General features: G+C 37.8%; 1 protein-coding gene across 13 annotated transcripts in view; it reads right to left on the reverse strand.

Moving 5' to 3' along the window:
• BTRC (beta-transducin repeat containing E3 ubiquitin protein ligase) overlaps positions 1-15,030 on the reverse strand; it is a 182,516-nt gene that overhangs the window by 97,628 nt on the left and 69,858 nt on the right. The window contains exon 3 of one of the 13 annotated variants that reach the window (XM_082425194.1): positions 2,471-2,557. The exons of 11 other annotated variants lie outside the window; for them this stretch is intronic. In XM_082425194.1, the coding sequence (XP_082281320.1) occupies positions 2,471-2,557 (87 nt within the window). Of the gene's footprint in view, positions 1-2,470; positions 2,558-6,347; positions 6,370-15,030 lie in introns of those variants that run through there. One more of the 13 variants, XM_082425191.1, reaches the window with a different exon arrangement.

A 15,030-nucleotide genomic window follows, 5' to 3' on the forward strand; every position in this document is an offset into this window, starting at 1 on the left:
CGTCAATGCTATTTTGTTGAGTATGGAATGAAAAAATCACTAACTTCAGAGTTTGATAATGAATGATTGGTTTGAGAGATATCAAACATTAGTTTTAATACCACAGTACTTGTTCTTTGCAGTACAGAAACTGTGAATACCATAATAGCCAACTTTGGTAGTAAAGTTTGTTTGCCACAATTCCCTCTTGTGGAAACCGATATACCTCGTGCTCCTGCATACGAGGAAGGAACGGTAGACTTCAAAACCAGCTGCCTATCACTGACTGCTGTACAAAGGATATTCTGGGTAGTGGTTGGTAAAGAAAGCACAGCCATTTCTAAATGCCAGTAGCGCCCAGCATCTCCTTTCCTTTTGAGTGGAATAAAGTCTGCAAGCACTGACTGGTGGGTCATTTGACCCACGGGGGCCTGGAAAGGTTTCAAGAATAACAGAGGTCATGTAATTGCCAAAAGAGCATTAGCCACTCAATCATAATGGATAATTAAATGACCTACATGATTCCTGAAATAGCTGCTCTATATTTCGTCTATTACTTGCGTCCCTCAAGATAAGCTACTCGTCTGGTCTGCCTTGACCTGCAAAAGTCCAACCTGTGCCTGAAAACTAGCTATATGCTTCTGTTGCTTTGTAAATCCACACCCACCCCCCACAAGTAGTCATGCCCCAGACTATGCTTTCAAGAGGACACACACACAAAAATCAATCTTGTATCCTTCTCCCTATTGTGCTCTCTGGAATACAAATGACTAAAGCAAAGAAAAAAAATTAGTGAATTCCTGGCTTAGATCTTTGGGAGATAAAAGGAAGAAGCATAAGAACTACAAAAAAGGAAAGTCATGACAAAAAATTTTTTAAGTTTTGCTCATATGCCTCCAAAGACTTTTACATTGATTATAAAGCTAGTAAGGAATTTTTTGTGGGTAGTAAGTCATTAAAACTCCAGTTGCCTGAATTGCATTTTTGATATGTGGGCTATTAGAATCTTTCCTGGCCTAGATTTTAGTTCATACAGAAAACAAACTGCTTCTGAACAAAATAAAATATACATGGAACCAACTGTTTTATAATAGCAGTGGCAAAGGGAGCAAGAATCTATATGCTTCACATTTTCATCTCTTTAAATAGTTCGACAATCTCACTATAATATTTGATCAGAAATACAACCAAATAGAAGCCAGCTGCATGAAATGGCAAAAATGTACTGGAGAATATGCTTCTGTAGGAGAAAAAGGTCTGCCTGTGGCCCTAGAGGTAGCTGCACATCAAGCAAACACTGCAGAAAGAGGCAAGAGACAAGGAACCAAAGACAACTCCACAATAATGGCAAGGGACAAGGGATGTGAGGGACAAAAGAGCTGCTCACATTTAGAATACCTTGGAGGCTACTAGGATTTTTCTGTTCCACAGGAAATTATGTAGCTTTAGGCTACTGACTACCCTGGTCTCTTACTAGTACATGAATGGCTTATTAAACCTAGAACACATCTGTTTTAGTTAACTTCTGGCGGGGGCGGGGGGGGGGGCATTTAGAGAGGGAGAAGAGAACAAAATGTACTTAAATGCTGAATTTTTTCTCCAGGCTGAATGCCTTTCATCCAATAAGACATTCAAAGCAGTGACCCAGCAAATAGATTGAAAAAGCAATCTTCCGTCCCAGTGCCACATTATCATTCCTATTCACTATTCTCCATGAGATATCTCAATCAGCTGTGTGTAAGTGACAACGCAGCCCATTGCTGGGTTAATTAAACATTTGACTTTAACACCCTCCCCATCATTAAGCAAATAAAAACAGATAATTCAAACTGCACTTCATCCTCAGGGTACAAAACACACATGTCAAAATTAAGAGAGTCCAAGGCCTCTGGGGAATTCTGTTGGGGCTATAATCAGTTTAAATCTTATCTGGTTTATCAATTATTGTATTGATTAAACCAAAGTGGTTATACACAACTCCTCTGCCACATGGGATTGATGTCAGCAGAGCAAGAAAATAACTCCAGGAGGTTCCAAACTGATTTAAAAAGAGACCAACAGACAGACCAATAACAGTCGATTATTACATACCAGTGATCCATATACTGAAGAGTTGATTCTTAGTTTCAGGCGGGTGAAGTGAACTGTTTCCAATAACTATATCCCCCTGCTACACCTTACCACTGGCTTGAGTAAATCCATGTCTTGGAAGATCAACATATTTTCTACTGATTTAAACAGAAGCTAGCATGCTCAGCGGTTGAAATATTTTATAGATACAGACCCTAAACTGTAACAGAGAGAATCTCAAACAAGGAAAACTAAATTTTTTTCTGATCTCACCTGTCTGCACATGACCAGGAACATGCAGGGATGAAAGGGGACATACCTGAGAATTGATTCTCCTAAAAATATGTAATCGCCCAGCTATTACAGTGTCCTAAAACACCAAATTCTTGAAAAACAGAATCTAAGAAATCAGAGACCTTACCATAGATACAGAGTTGTGACTCCTTTTATTAATTCCAAGGGCAAACGTCTTCAAAGCCATTATAACAATGAATGTATAGAGGTGTATCTGCAAACAAAATGTTTTGTCTTTTTTTTTAAATTTAATTAATTAATTTATTTATTTTTGGCTGCGTTGGGTCTTTTGTTGCTGCACGTGGGCTTTCTCTAGTTGCGGCGAGCGGGGGCTACTCTTCTTTGTGGTGCACGGTCTTCTCACTGCGGTGGCTTCTCTTGTTGTGGAGCACGGGCTCTAGGTGCATGGGCTTCAGTAGTTGTGTCACGTGGGCTCAGTAGTTGTGGCTCACGGGCTCTAGAGCCTGTACAGGCTCAGTAGTTGTGACACGGGCTCTAGAGCACAGGCTCAGTAGTTGTGACACGCGGGCTCAGTTGCTCCACGGCATGTGGGATCTTCCCGGACCAGGGCTCGAACCTGTGTCCCCTGAGTTGGCAGGCAGATTCTTAACCACTGCGCCACCAGGGAAGTCCCAAACAAAATGTTGATATCCAAGCCCTAACATATGGAATTCCTACTGAATTTTTTTAAACACAATTTTTGATACTCTCCTGCTCAATTGTGTAATATCCTTCAAATGTCCAAACCCTTATCGACATAAGGCCATGCCCTACTATATATGAGAAAGGCACCAATAAAGCCTACTAACAAAAAAAGGTGTGGGGGGGGGGTTAAAATGACTCCACACCTTATATTGGTGCACTCATAGCTATGCTCTTCAGAAACAAAATTTGTTCATTGCTAATGTGGGCACACGTGCAACCAACAATAATTTAACTTATCTCCTTCAGATATTTTGTTTTCAGGCAGACTAAGTAAGAAACCTGCATTAGCATGCTATATTCTACACTCACCACTAGAAATACTGAGGGTGCTATTTGTAATTGTATTCTTTTTAAGAGGTTTGTTCTCTGCAGCTGTTTTCTGCTTGCAGTGTATTTTGTGTAATCAGCACATCATCATAAATACATTGGCTGTTCCCCTGAGGGCAGCTGTCAGTGTTTAATTTACAGAACAACCTGGCCAATGTGAATTTTAACACTACAGCACTATGGCAAGGAGTTACCACACTCTGTGAAAAACAGGTTTCTATGAATTTTTATATCAAGAGCTGGTCCCAGGACAATTTAAGTTCTAGAAATAGATGGTTTAAAGAAGTACTTTATACCGTGTATGCAGTAGACTCTTTCCCACTCATAGCCTTAGAAGAAAACCTGAAGTAACTACCAAACCACAAGTGGGCACTACAAATTCTGGAGACAACAGGGTTTAAAATCTATGATTTACCAGCAGGAGGCACTGTAATAAATGTTACCCATCTCTTTTTAAAGCTACATGTAAAGCTATCAAAAACATTACTGCTGGGCTTCCCTGGTGGCGCAGTGGTTGAGAATCTGCCTGCCAATGCAGGCGACACGGGTTCGAGCCCTGTTCTGGGAAGATCCCACATGCCGCGGAGCAACTAGGCCCATGAGCCATAATTACTGAGCCTGCGCGTCTGGAGCCTGTGCTCCTCAACAAGAGAGGCTGCAATAGTGAGAGGCCCGCGCACCGCGATGAAGAGTGGCCCCCGCTTGCCACAACTGGAGAAAGCCATCGCACAGAAACGAAGACCCAACACAGCCATAAATAAATTAATTAAAAAAAAAAAAACCCATCACTGCTCCCTTAGAAGGTATGTAAAGGCAGAAGGGAAAACCATTTAAGATCACTCTTTTTGCTGAGATGAGCTATATCTGATACGAAAATAAGTATACTGCTTCCTTAGACCTGCTACTAAGCCAGACCTCTAGCTCAATGAATGGGAAAAATACACGAAACTAATGGTTATTCACAGCAGTAGTCCCTCAAATTATCTGCATAGTGCCTGGTACATAAGTTCTCAATAAATGTCTAATAAATAACTATAATCTCCTTGAGGACAGGGTCTGAATCTTAATTTATGCCCAGTACTTTGTACAGTACCTGGCACACAGAAGGTACTCTATACATGAATTAAATTGAGTTGTGGCTAGTTGTGAATGGCAATGTTATTTGTAAAGCTTTAGATCTACATGGTGTCAAAATACATTTTCTAAATCAGTAAAATGCCCTTGAAAGCAGATATAAAGAGTGCATATCATATATTTTAGTCATTTAAAATTTTTTGATTTATTTTATCTTTTATTTTTGGCTGCACTGGGTCTTCGTTGCTGCACACGGGCTTTCTCTAGTTGCGGTGAGCAGGAGCTACTCTTCGTTGCGGTGCACGGGCTTCTCATTGCAGTAGCTTCTCTTGTTGCAAAGCAAAGGCTCTAGATGTGCGGGCTTCAGTAGTTGTGGCACTCGGGCTCAGCAGTTGTGGTGCACAGGCTCAGTAGCTGTGGCGCACGGGCATAGTTGCTCCGCAGCTTGTGGGATCTTCCCAGACCAGGGCTTGAACCCGTGTCCCCTGCATTGGCAGGCGGATTCTTAACCACTGCACCACCAGGGAAGCCCCTGTTTTAGTCCTATTAATCAATGCTATTTGTATAGCTCTGAAACCTAAGTAGCTCAATCCTACAATAAAAACCAAATTAGCCTATAAAATATTGGAATGTTAAAACTTACTTTTTATTTTAATAATGAAGACCATATATAAGAGATTGAAACTTTTATATAAGAAAGGTATCCAATAGCACTTTTCTATTGTTAAAGTGGTATTACAGGTCCACATACACACTCTATAAATCAAGTGATTATACATGTGTATTTTTCTGTTAAGGGTTATTTTATAAGTTAGAATGCCTAGAGTTATACTGAGTCAAAATACAGTTCATGCTCGCTGAGTTGTCCTCAGTGTATTTGCTTTTAAAGTTGTACAGAATTATATTTTCATGTTTTACAAAAATCATTAAATTGTGATTAATGGGTTCTTTTTTTTTAGAAAAGGAAGAATTACCTATTTCACTTCAGAGAATTTCAAACTTGACCAAATTTGTGATAAAGTTAAATTTTAAACAATTAACTAGAGCAGCAGAAATCTGTAAAACTTGCTCTGAGACTGCTATAATTAAAATATTTCCTATAATAATTTAAAAATTTTATATAAGCATAATTATGTATAGTAAAATTTGATAACACCCTTAAATTGACTGACTCTCAGTATTTTGACAACCAGAAAGAAATTTTATTTAAGAACACAAGCCCTATATCATTACTTTCTGTTATGCTAAGAATTTTTAAAAGGTAATTCTTTTTTACATTTATGTCATATGAAAGGCAAAATGAAAAAGAACATGACCCATTGACTCAGTACATTTGGATTTGTTTTCACCAATTATACTGATATTAGAAGCTAGAAGTTTTTAATTCAGTTGAATATTTGAGACAATACTTTGTAAAAAACTTTATGCCTAATAAAACATATCTTAATTCTTAATAGGTAAATTAATCACATTCTTTCTTCTTAGATTTAGAACTACAAAAATACATCCTGAGCCCTTTTGAACTAAACTGGATGGGGTTAGACTAAGGTCACACTAGATCAGATGACTACATTCTGTCTTCCCTGGAGACCAGGCAGTACTTCCACGCGCTGCCATTAGATAGCAGCACAGTACACACCATCATTCATATCTCCCACAGTCTCTCCCATTAAGGTTGGAATTATCTCAGTTACACACACACACACACACACACACACTGATTCTAATTCAATTAGTGCAGTCGGCAACTCCAGAAAAGAGTAATTCAATTAGTGCATTGTGGAGCTCTACAATACCTCTAAGCAGATGTTCACCATCTTCAAGAACTGGAGCTAGGTTTAAAATACCTGTACCACTCAAATATGCCACTACATTACATCATTTATCAAAGTACTTACATATGCCTTTCTGACTTCAAAGAAAAGGTGAAGAAACACACTCAGGCTAAGTTCTTAGAGATTTTTCCATCATCTACACCAAAGAAATATATTCAATTTTAGGCTGCAGTAATTAAATTATATAACCCAAATTATGTTCAAAACAAGATGTGTCACTGTATTCTACACTTTTGCAGCACTGCCTCTAGTTATGCATGCCACACTGTAACGAGGACACTGCCAAGATGGAATGCATTCATAAGGAGGGACAATCACAATGATTAACACCCTCCATCAAAATACAGGGTTATGAAAATGACAGGAATGATTATTAGCATTTTCCAAAGAAATACTAACAGAACCAGGAATATTCACTCTGGGCACAGCAAATATAAGCAACATGATAGCTATCCTCAAACATATAAATACATGAAAAAGAAAACAATTACTTTGTATTACCACAAAAGGTAGGTGAATAAGAAGTTTGACTCCTTGAGAGAAAATTTTCTAACAGAATCAACAGTGAAGAAGAAAGCAAGATGCCTCAAGAAGTTCAGCTTGCCAGTAATGGTAGTGATCAGGCAGAGATTAGATGACCCCTTGCCAAAAACACTTCATAAAGGATTCCTATATATAACTAGATGGCCTTCTGACATCATTTCCAACACTGAAATTCTATGGTTCTATGAATATACTGATTTTTGCTTATAAGGCAAGCCCGGACTTTAAGTAATAAAGCTAATCATTATTATGGAGGAGTGGCTGTATAAAAGCCCATGGGCTGTGAGGCATTTTCATAGTGATTGCTGCATGATAATACACCAAGGGAAGAAGAAAATTTGTAGTTTCTCTGTTTTAAGATTTAGGAGGTCCCATAAATGTAGATATTTCTAGTCTTATTTCTTAGATAAGCACTTGCACTCCTCTTGTTCTTCCAAGATTGAAAAGAATGGTTTGGTTTCACTTATCCTCAGGATATCAGCCAATGAGAAATCAATTTTAGAAGAATGATTTTTGAAAACTCCCCCACTGAGTCAAGACACTGGGTTCTCATAGCTTAAATGCAAATCTACATCAATATTTATGCTTTAAAAATATAGAGCAATACTTAAAACAACAGTAAGTAATTCTCAATATCCCTCCCTTTTTGCCTTGCTTTCTCTGTGCTGTACTTGGTAAGTGAGGACATAATTCTGGGTACAAGGGAGCAGGACATTATTTTACAAATACCATCTCCTCTTTCTAGCATGCCCTCAAAGCAGGGAATTAAGAAATGTCAGGAATGATTACCACCATTTTTCCAGTGCATTTCACTATGTATTCATGATAGAGAATAGCTCCTGCCTTTCACATTTGCAGAGGGAGAAGACTAAGCTAAACAGCTGTGCTTTAAAAGCATCAATAAGAGTTAATTCAAGTACTTTCAACACGAACTCCTACTTTTTCATACTCCAGAAGAATTCCAAAAGGTCATTCTCACTTAAAACTTTACTTGTAAGGTCTAGGCCCCCAAAATGAATTAAGATAAAAGCACATATCTGACAATAGAGCTGTTTCCTTAGAACGAAAAAAAATTTTTTTTTCTATAAAATATGTTGTTTTAAGATACACTGCAACTTAGGGGCTTCCCTGGTGGCACAGTGGTTGAGAATCTGCCTGCCAATGCAGGGGACACGGGTCCAAGCCCCAGTCTGGGAAGATCCCACATGCCGCGGGGCAACTGGGCCCGTGTGCCACAACTACTGAGCCTGCGCGTCTGGAGCCTGTGCTCCGCAACAAGAGAGGCCACGATAGTGAGAGGCCCGCGCACCGCGATGAAGAGCGGCCCCCACTTGCCGCAACTAGAGAAAGCCCTCGCACAGAAACGAAGACCCAACACAGCCAAAAATAAATAAATAAAAATAAATAAATTTATTTTTAAAAAAAGGAGATAATTATTAAAAAAAAAAGATATACTGCAACTTAAATAGCAATAGAAAACTCATTCTATTACTAGAATATATTTTCCAAGAAATTTATGATTTGGCTTTTTCAACAAAAATTTTCTATTCACGTGCCATTAAGCTGTACTAATACAAACATAATGGTTCTTACATATTATCTATTCATCAACCTTCTTACTATAAATATGAATTCTGCACTTTTTTTAAAAAAAGGTATTTTTTTCTTGCCAAACGTTTAAGGCTTAATGAACCACTTGCCAAAACTGTGGATAATTAGAGGAATAAATAACATGGTTGGGTTAATTTTTATTTGACTTGCAATACTACCATATAGAAGGCTATCAGTTTAACAAACTATGTCACTCCATTTCCTATCCTTACCCACTACCGCCTTCCCAACTTCCTGCCTCCACAAAAACAGAATCAGGACCTAAGCTGATTCCTCCTTAGAACAGAATGTATTCCATAAACCCCAATATTAGTTTACTAACCCAGCTTTAGTCTCCTTTTGCCCACGCCTCACAGCCTGCATTTATGTTCCAGTATTAAGTTTATTTGTTGGCTCCATCAGCACCACTTCTCTTTAACATTGTCCCTTTTCATGCATTTAAGGCAACTACTTCCAACCTTATCAATGAAAGCAGACAAATGGGGGACAAAGGAATGAACTGCAAACACCTCAAACAAGAAAGGTTGCTTAAAAAACCAAGTGTCACATTCTGACAGTTCAATATTTCATAGCCAATACAAGGAATGTGCAACAACACTGCAACTTTAAATCTTTTCCTCCTATGTCAGTCTCTCTTTCTCTCATTGTAATGCCAAAGGGAACAGCAATCAGAGTGGAGATGTTCAACGTGATAGAGGTCAGGACACCATCGGATCAACGTACCAGAAACACGACCTTGTTTATTTTTTTTCCACAGTATTATTGTTTACAGGGTGCTTTGCTCGTGTACCTTGTGGTTCTTAGCTAAAAGATGAAATTACAGCCCAGGATGAAGCGCTCAGGCACACATCCAATTTGTGTTTCCATCTCAGAAAACAAAAAGCTTCTAAGGCCCTCAGGCTGCCATTCAAACTTGGAGGCTGACATTTTTAACAGCGTGAACCAGAGACTGGCAGAGAGAATGATCTAATGCATTTCTGACTTGTCAATCAAAGATCTCACCTCTGCTGTCTTGTAAACAGTTGGGGGCCATCTAACTACATTCATAAACCTAGGGAGAGCTTACTGCCAGCTGGGGTGCTGGAGCCACATGCTCTGGCTTCTATTCACCAAAATCATGATTCAGTTTTATAATCTCACTGTAAATAGTCTGTAGGCACATTTCCAAGACTACTGGAATAGAACCAGAGTAGGGAATACAAAAGAGATTTTGGTCAAATACTGTGTTATTTTCAAGCTGTTGGAATCCTGTACCCATTTTATCCTCATTTTACCAACTCTCCCCAAAGGACTGCACTATGCTACAACTGAAATGCTTAAAAAAAATTAATGACCTGACAATGTAAAAATCTAGGGGAAATATACTAATATTATACTAGAAATTTCCCTTTCGTTTTATTACCAGTAAAGAAACAGGCACTCCCCAAAACACGGCTCATGCAAGCCGTGTTTCTCATGTTCATATACAAAAGCTGTGCATAAACTAGTTTTAAATACTGCAATATATATTTGTGTGTGTGAAACACAAAAAGATAAAACGAGTACTTATCCTTGTATACCTTCTCTTCTGTTTACGATCTTTAACACAAAAAAATTAGACCAAATCAGGCTAAGATGTGAACTTTTTGCTAAAGGATCATATATAAAAATGAATTTACTCTTTTTATGTCAATTTTACTGGGTACAGAATTCCAATTTAATTCATACCAAGCCATAGATACTAGGTTTGCAACAAAGGTCTCGAGAATTTGAATGGTACACCTGAGAATTTTAAAACACAGGTGACAGACAACCCAGCAGGGAAAAAGTACACTGCAAAATCCCGTTTCATGATGATGTACTACATCTTAGGCCCAAATAACTATTTCAAAATATAGACTTGGTTTTCAGAGGACTGGGCCAGAGAATATAGAAAAGCTCACAGCTATTCAACATCACTCTTAGGAAAAACAGAACTCATGAGTATCGCCCCCCAATGGTAAAGTACTGCAATTCTCAGAGGCCTAAGCAGCTAAACAGTCAAGAGATTGGTCTTTTTTTTTTTTTTTTCCCAATGAGGCCTACATAAATAACCTGGGTTTCTCTCATCATGAAAAATGACAAAGAGTTTCCTAAATGCTGCCTGTCTACCAAGATTCCGTATCCTGACAGTCCACATAAAATACCAAGTCTAAAAACTAACACAAGGAAGGACAGCAAGACAATAAAACACTACCACATAAAACAGCACAATAGTGAAAGAAGGTACAAATAGCTGTGGCAGTCACAAAACAACCAACAATGATTCCTGAATAGCACATAAAGAACTCCTGTGGTACTCTGGCCTCTACTCAGCACACAGATGGCAATAACAAGAAGGTAATCTTGGAATATAAATAAAGTAATATGTACCTCTCCAGAGGATACAGGTGAGTCTTAACTGCCCATAGGAAGAATTTCTCTGGTAAGGACAGTACATCCACAGAGGCTCCCACCACCCTTAAAGTTTTCATCAATTTGATTTTTCCGGTCTGTGCTTCTTATACTGGGGTAACTCCAGGCACCCGGGGGTACCTATACTCTCCCTTCTGCCATTAGGGGTCATGTTAAGTTAGGGCAGTTAGGTAAAATCTGACATTATTCAACATAAAAGCAATAAGCCCTCTTTGTGGAGTGAAAAGTTTAATTTTTCAGATCCATCAGGAAATACAACAAAAAAAAATTTTTAAGGAAATCTAATCCTCTCACAATAAGATGATCTGGTTTAATCTAGATATTAGATAATGTTGCATATTAGCCTGTAAATGAACATTACCTGCATCACAGACACGGCAAAATACTTAGCAATGGAGGAATCTATTATTACCAAACTTAAAACAGAGTATTTAGAACAACCAAGTAGGCATCCTGAAAGACAAGTCAGTCCTAATGGTGTCATTCTTCCAAGACAATTTCTAGCATAAAGTAAAATACACCAAATTCAGGTCATCTCTAACTTTTCTTAGTTAAATATACATAAAAGTTGAAAGGGTAGAAGCTGAACAATAAGTTTCAATTTTAGCTAAAATGTTTTAAAATCCATAATTATACTTTCTTTTTAATAAATGATCTTCAATAATATATTTCCAACATTTTGCACATATACTTTAATTTTGTTCCCAATCAAGGCTAAAGGGTCACTTTCAGTGTCCCTAATGATCTCCATCCTTTCTGTAGACTGTAGTTTATCACTACCATCATTTTAATTTTCCCGGTGTCTATTCTTGTATAGAATAAGGGTAAAATGCAATAAAAGTCAAATAATTGTACAAACACACTGCTGTGAAGATAAAGACGTTGACATCATTGAAACTGAACTGTTAGCTGGCTGGCAGTGCCACTATTTAATAGCTTGAAATGTGCATTTGTTCATCAACAAGAGTCCAAATTCAGCATACAAAATCCAATTCAGAAGGGATCATCGTAGTGTGAGTTGTATGAAAGCCAAATGTATAAAATTTGAGGATTGCCCATAAATCAGACTCAGCATGTTTTCCTTTTTTCCATGTAACTGTGTAGTCTTTGGAATGACTGTTTAATTATCATGACTTCTTTCTGAATACAGAACACTTGTGTATATGTATGTGCATAAACACTTGTGTTTATGAGTATAGGTCTTCCCACCCTATATATGTTATTTAATAATTTTCTTCAAATTATCTAAGTCCATTCATTCATTCAGCAAAAATTCATAAAGCACATACTCTGTATCAAGCACTTGATACTGTGCTTGACATTGGAAATATAAACAAAATATAGTCCTACTCTCAAGGAACTGAGCAATCACAATAAGCATATCAGTGCTTATGACAGAGGTATCTATTGCATGCTGTTGGTACAGATGCTCTGACTACGCGTTAAAGCGGGGGAGTGAAAAGATCAGTGAGGGCCTTTATCCTAGAGGTGAAACAACTTGAGCGAACTGTGGAATTTAATTAGCCAGGTAGATAAAAGTGGGAGGCAGGGGGTAAGGGAAGATAGGTGTTTTCAGTAGCATTCTCCAGGTAGGGAAAACAGGATATGCAAAGACACAGAGCATGGGAGAACACAGCACCTTTGGAGAACTGTGAATTTGAAATGGCTAAAAATTACATGGGATAGAGTGACCAAAATCAATGTAACCAGGTGACAAACACAGAATTTAATTAAGTACAGAATAAAGTTGAAAATCAGAAAGTATTACTATCAATAAAATAGTAATATCTGGGAGGACATTTAAAATATTTCCTTTTTTCTACTTCTCTGTATTTTCTATAATTATTAAATTTTTATTTTATTTTATAATTTTATAATAAAATGGTAATAATAAATATATTTTAAAACAAAATTATATTTGCCTGGGCATGCCTGTGTGTGTACATGCATGCATAAATGGATAAGTCATTCTAGACTGAAGGAAACTAGCATACTGATTGATGATTATCTTAAAGTAGAAGAAGTATGAGTGATACTTTCTTGTTTATATATTTACCAAATAGTTTACATATTCTACTATAAACAATAAGTTAGTTTTATAAGCAGATGAAAATGTAGGGTTTCCCCCCCACACAAAACAAAAACATTTTTGACTTCTCACTATATGCAAACTCCTAATGTAAGGAGTATAGCTAGGATAAACATAGGTCAAATGTCAATATACGCACAAAAAAGAACTGAATTTTTAAAAAAATTCTATTGTACTTGATTTACAATGTTGTGTTTATTTCTTCTGTACAGCAAAGTGACTCAGTTATGCAGATATATATATATTTTTTTTCATATTCTTTTCCATTATGGTTTGTCACAAGATATTGAATATAGTTCCCTGTGCTATACAGTAGGACCTTGTAGTTTATCCATCCCATATACATAGTTTGCCTCTGCTAATCCCAAACTCCCATTCCTTCCCTCCCGTACCCTTGGCAACCACAAGTCTGTTCTCTATATCTGTGAATTTGTTTTTGTTTCGTAGATATGTTGATTGGTATCGTATTTTAGATTCCACATGTAAGTGATATCATATGGTATTTACTTGTCTTCCTCTTTCTGACTTACTTCCTTTAGTATGATAATCTCTAGGTCCATCCATGTTGCTGCAAATGGCATTATTTCATTCTTTTTGATGGCTAATATTCCATTGTATATATATATACCACATCTTCTTAATCCATTCATCTCTCAATGGACATTTAGGTTGCTTCCATGTCTTGGCTATCGTAAATAGTGCTCCTATGAACATAGGGGTGCATGTATCTTTTCAAATTACAGCTTTGTCTGGGTATATGCCCAGGAATGGGATTGCTGGATCATATGGCAACTCCATTTTTAGTTTTTGGAGGAACCTACATACTGTTTTCCATAGTGGCTGCACCAATACACTCCCACCAACAGTGTAAGAGCATTCCCTTTTCTCCACACCCTCCTTAGCATTTGTTATTTGTAGACTTTTTAATGATGGCCATTCTGACTGGCGTGAGGTGGTACCTCACTGTAGTTTTGATTTGCATTTCTTTAATAATTAGCGCTGTTGAGCATCTTTTCAGGTGCCTATTGGCCATCTGTATGTCTTCTTTGAAGAAATGTCTATTTAGGTCTTCTGCCCTTTTTCAATTGGGTTGTTTGTTTTTTTGTTGTTGAGTTGTATGAGATGTTTGTATATTTTGGAAATTAAGCCCTTGTTGGTTGCATTGTTTGCAAATATTTTCTCCCATTCCACAGGTTGTCTTTTCATTTTGTTTACAGTTTCCTTCGCTGTGCAAAAATTTGTAAGTTTGATTAGGTCCCATTTGTTTATTTTTATTTCTATTGCATTGGAAGACTGACCTAAGAAAACATTGGTAGATAAGATTCATGTCAAAGAATGTTTTGCCTATGATCACTTCTAGGAGTTGTAGGGTGTCATATCTTACGTTTAAGACATTTATTTATTTATTTATTTATTTATTTTTTGGCTGCGCCAGGTCTTAGTTGCAGCATACGGGATCTTTCGTTGCAGCACATGGGCTTCTCTCTAGTTGTGGCGTGTGGGCTCCAGGATGCATGGGCTTAGTAGTTGCGGTGCACGGACTCTCTAGTTGTGGTGCGTGGGCTCCAGAGCGCGCGGGCTCAGTAGTTACCACACGTGGGGTCCAGAGCACGTGGGCTCTGTAGTTGCGGCACACGGGTTCTCTAGTTGTGGTGCACAGGCTTAGTTGCCCCGAGGCATGTGGGATCTTAATTCCCTGACCAGGGATCTTAATTCCCTGACCAGGGATCAAACCTGTGTCCCCTGCATTGGAAGGCAGATTCTTAACCACTAGACCACCTGGGAAGTCCCATGTTTAAGTCTTTAAGCCATTTTGAGTTTATTTTTGCACATGTTGTGAGGGTATGTTCTAACTTCTTTGATTTACATGCAGCACCATATGCTGAAGAGACTTTTTCCCATTTTATATTCTTGCCTCCTTTGTTGAAGATTAATTGACCATAGGTGTATGGGTTTTTTTCTGGGCTCTCTACTCTGTTCCATTAATCCATATGCCTGTTCTTATGCCAATACCACACTGTTTTGATTACTGTAGCTTTGTAGTATTGTCTGAAGTCTGGGAGGGTTATG

This window comes from Balaenoptera physalus (genome assembly GCF_965194825.1).
Source record: "Balaenoptera physalus genome assembly, chromosome: 14".
NCBI lineage: Eukaryota > Metazoa > Chordata > Mammalia > Artiodactyla > Balaenopteridae > Balaenoptera > Balaenoptera physalus.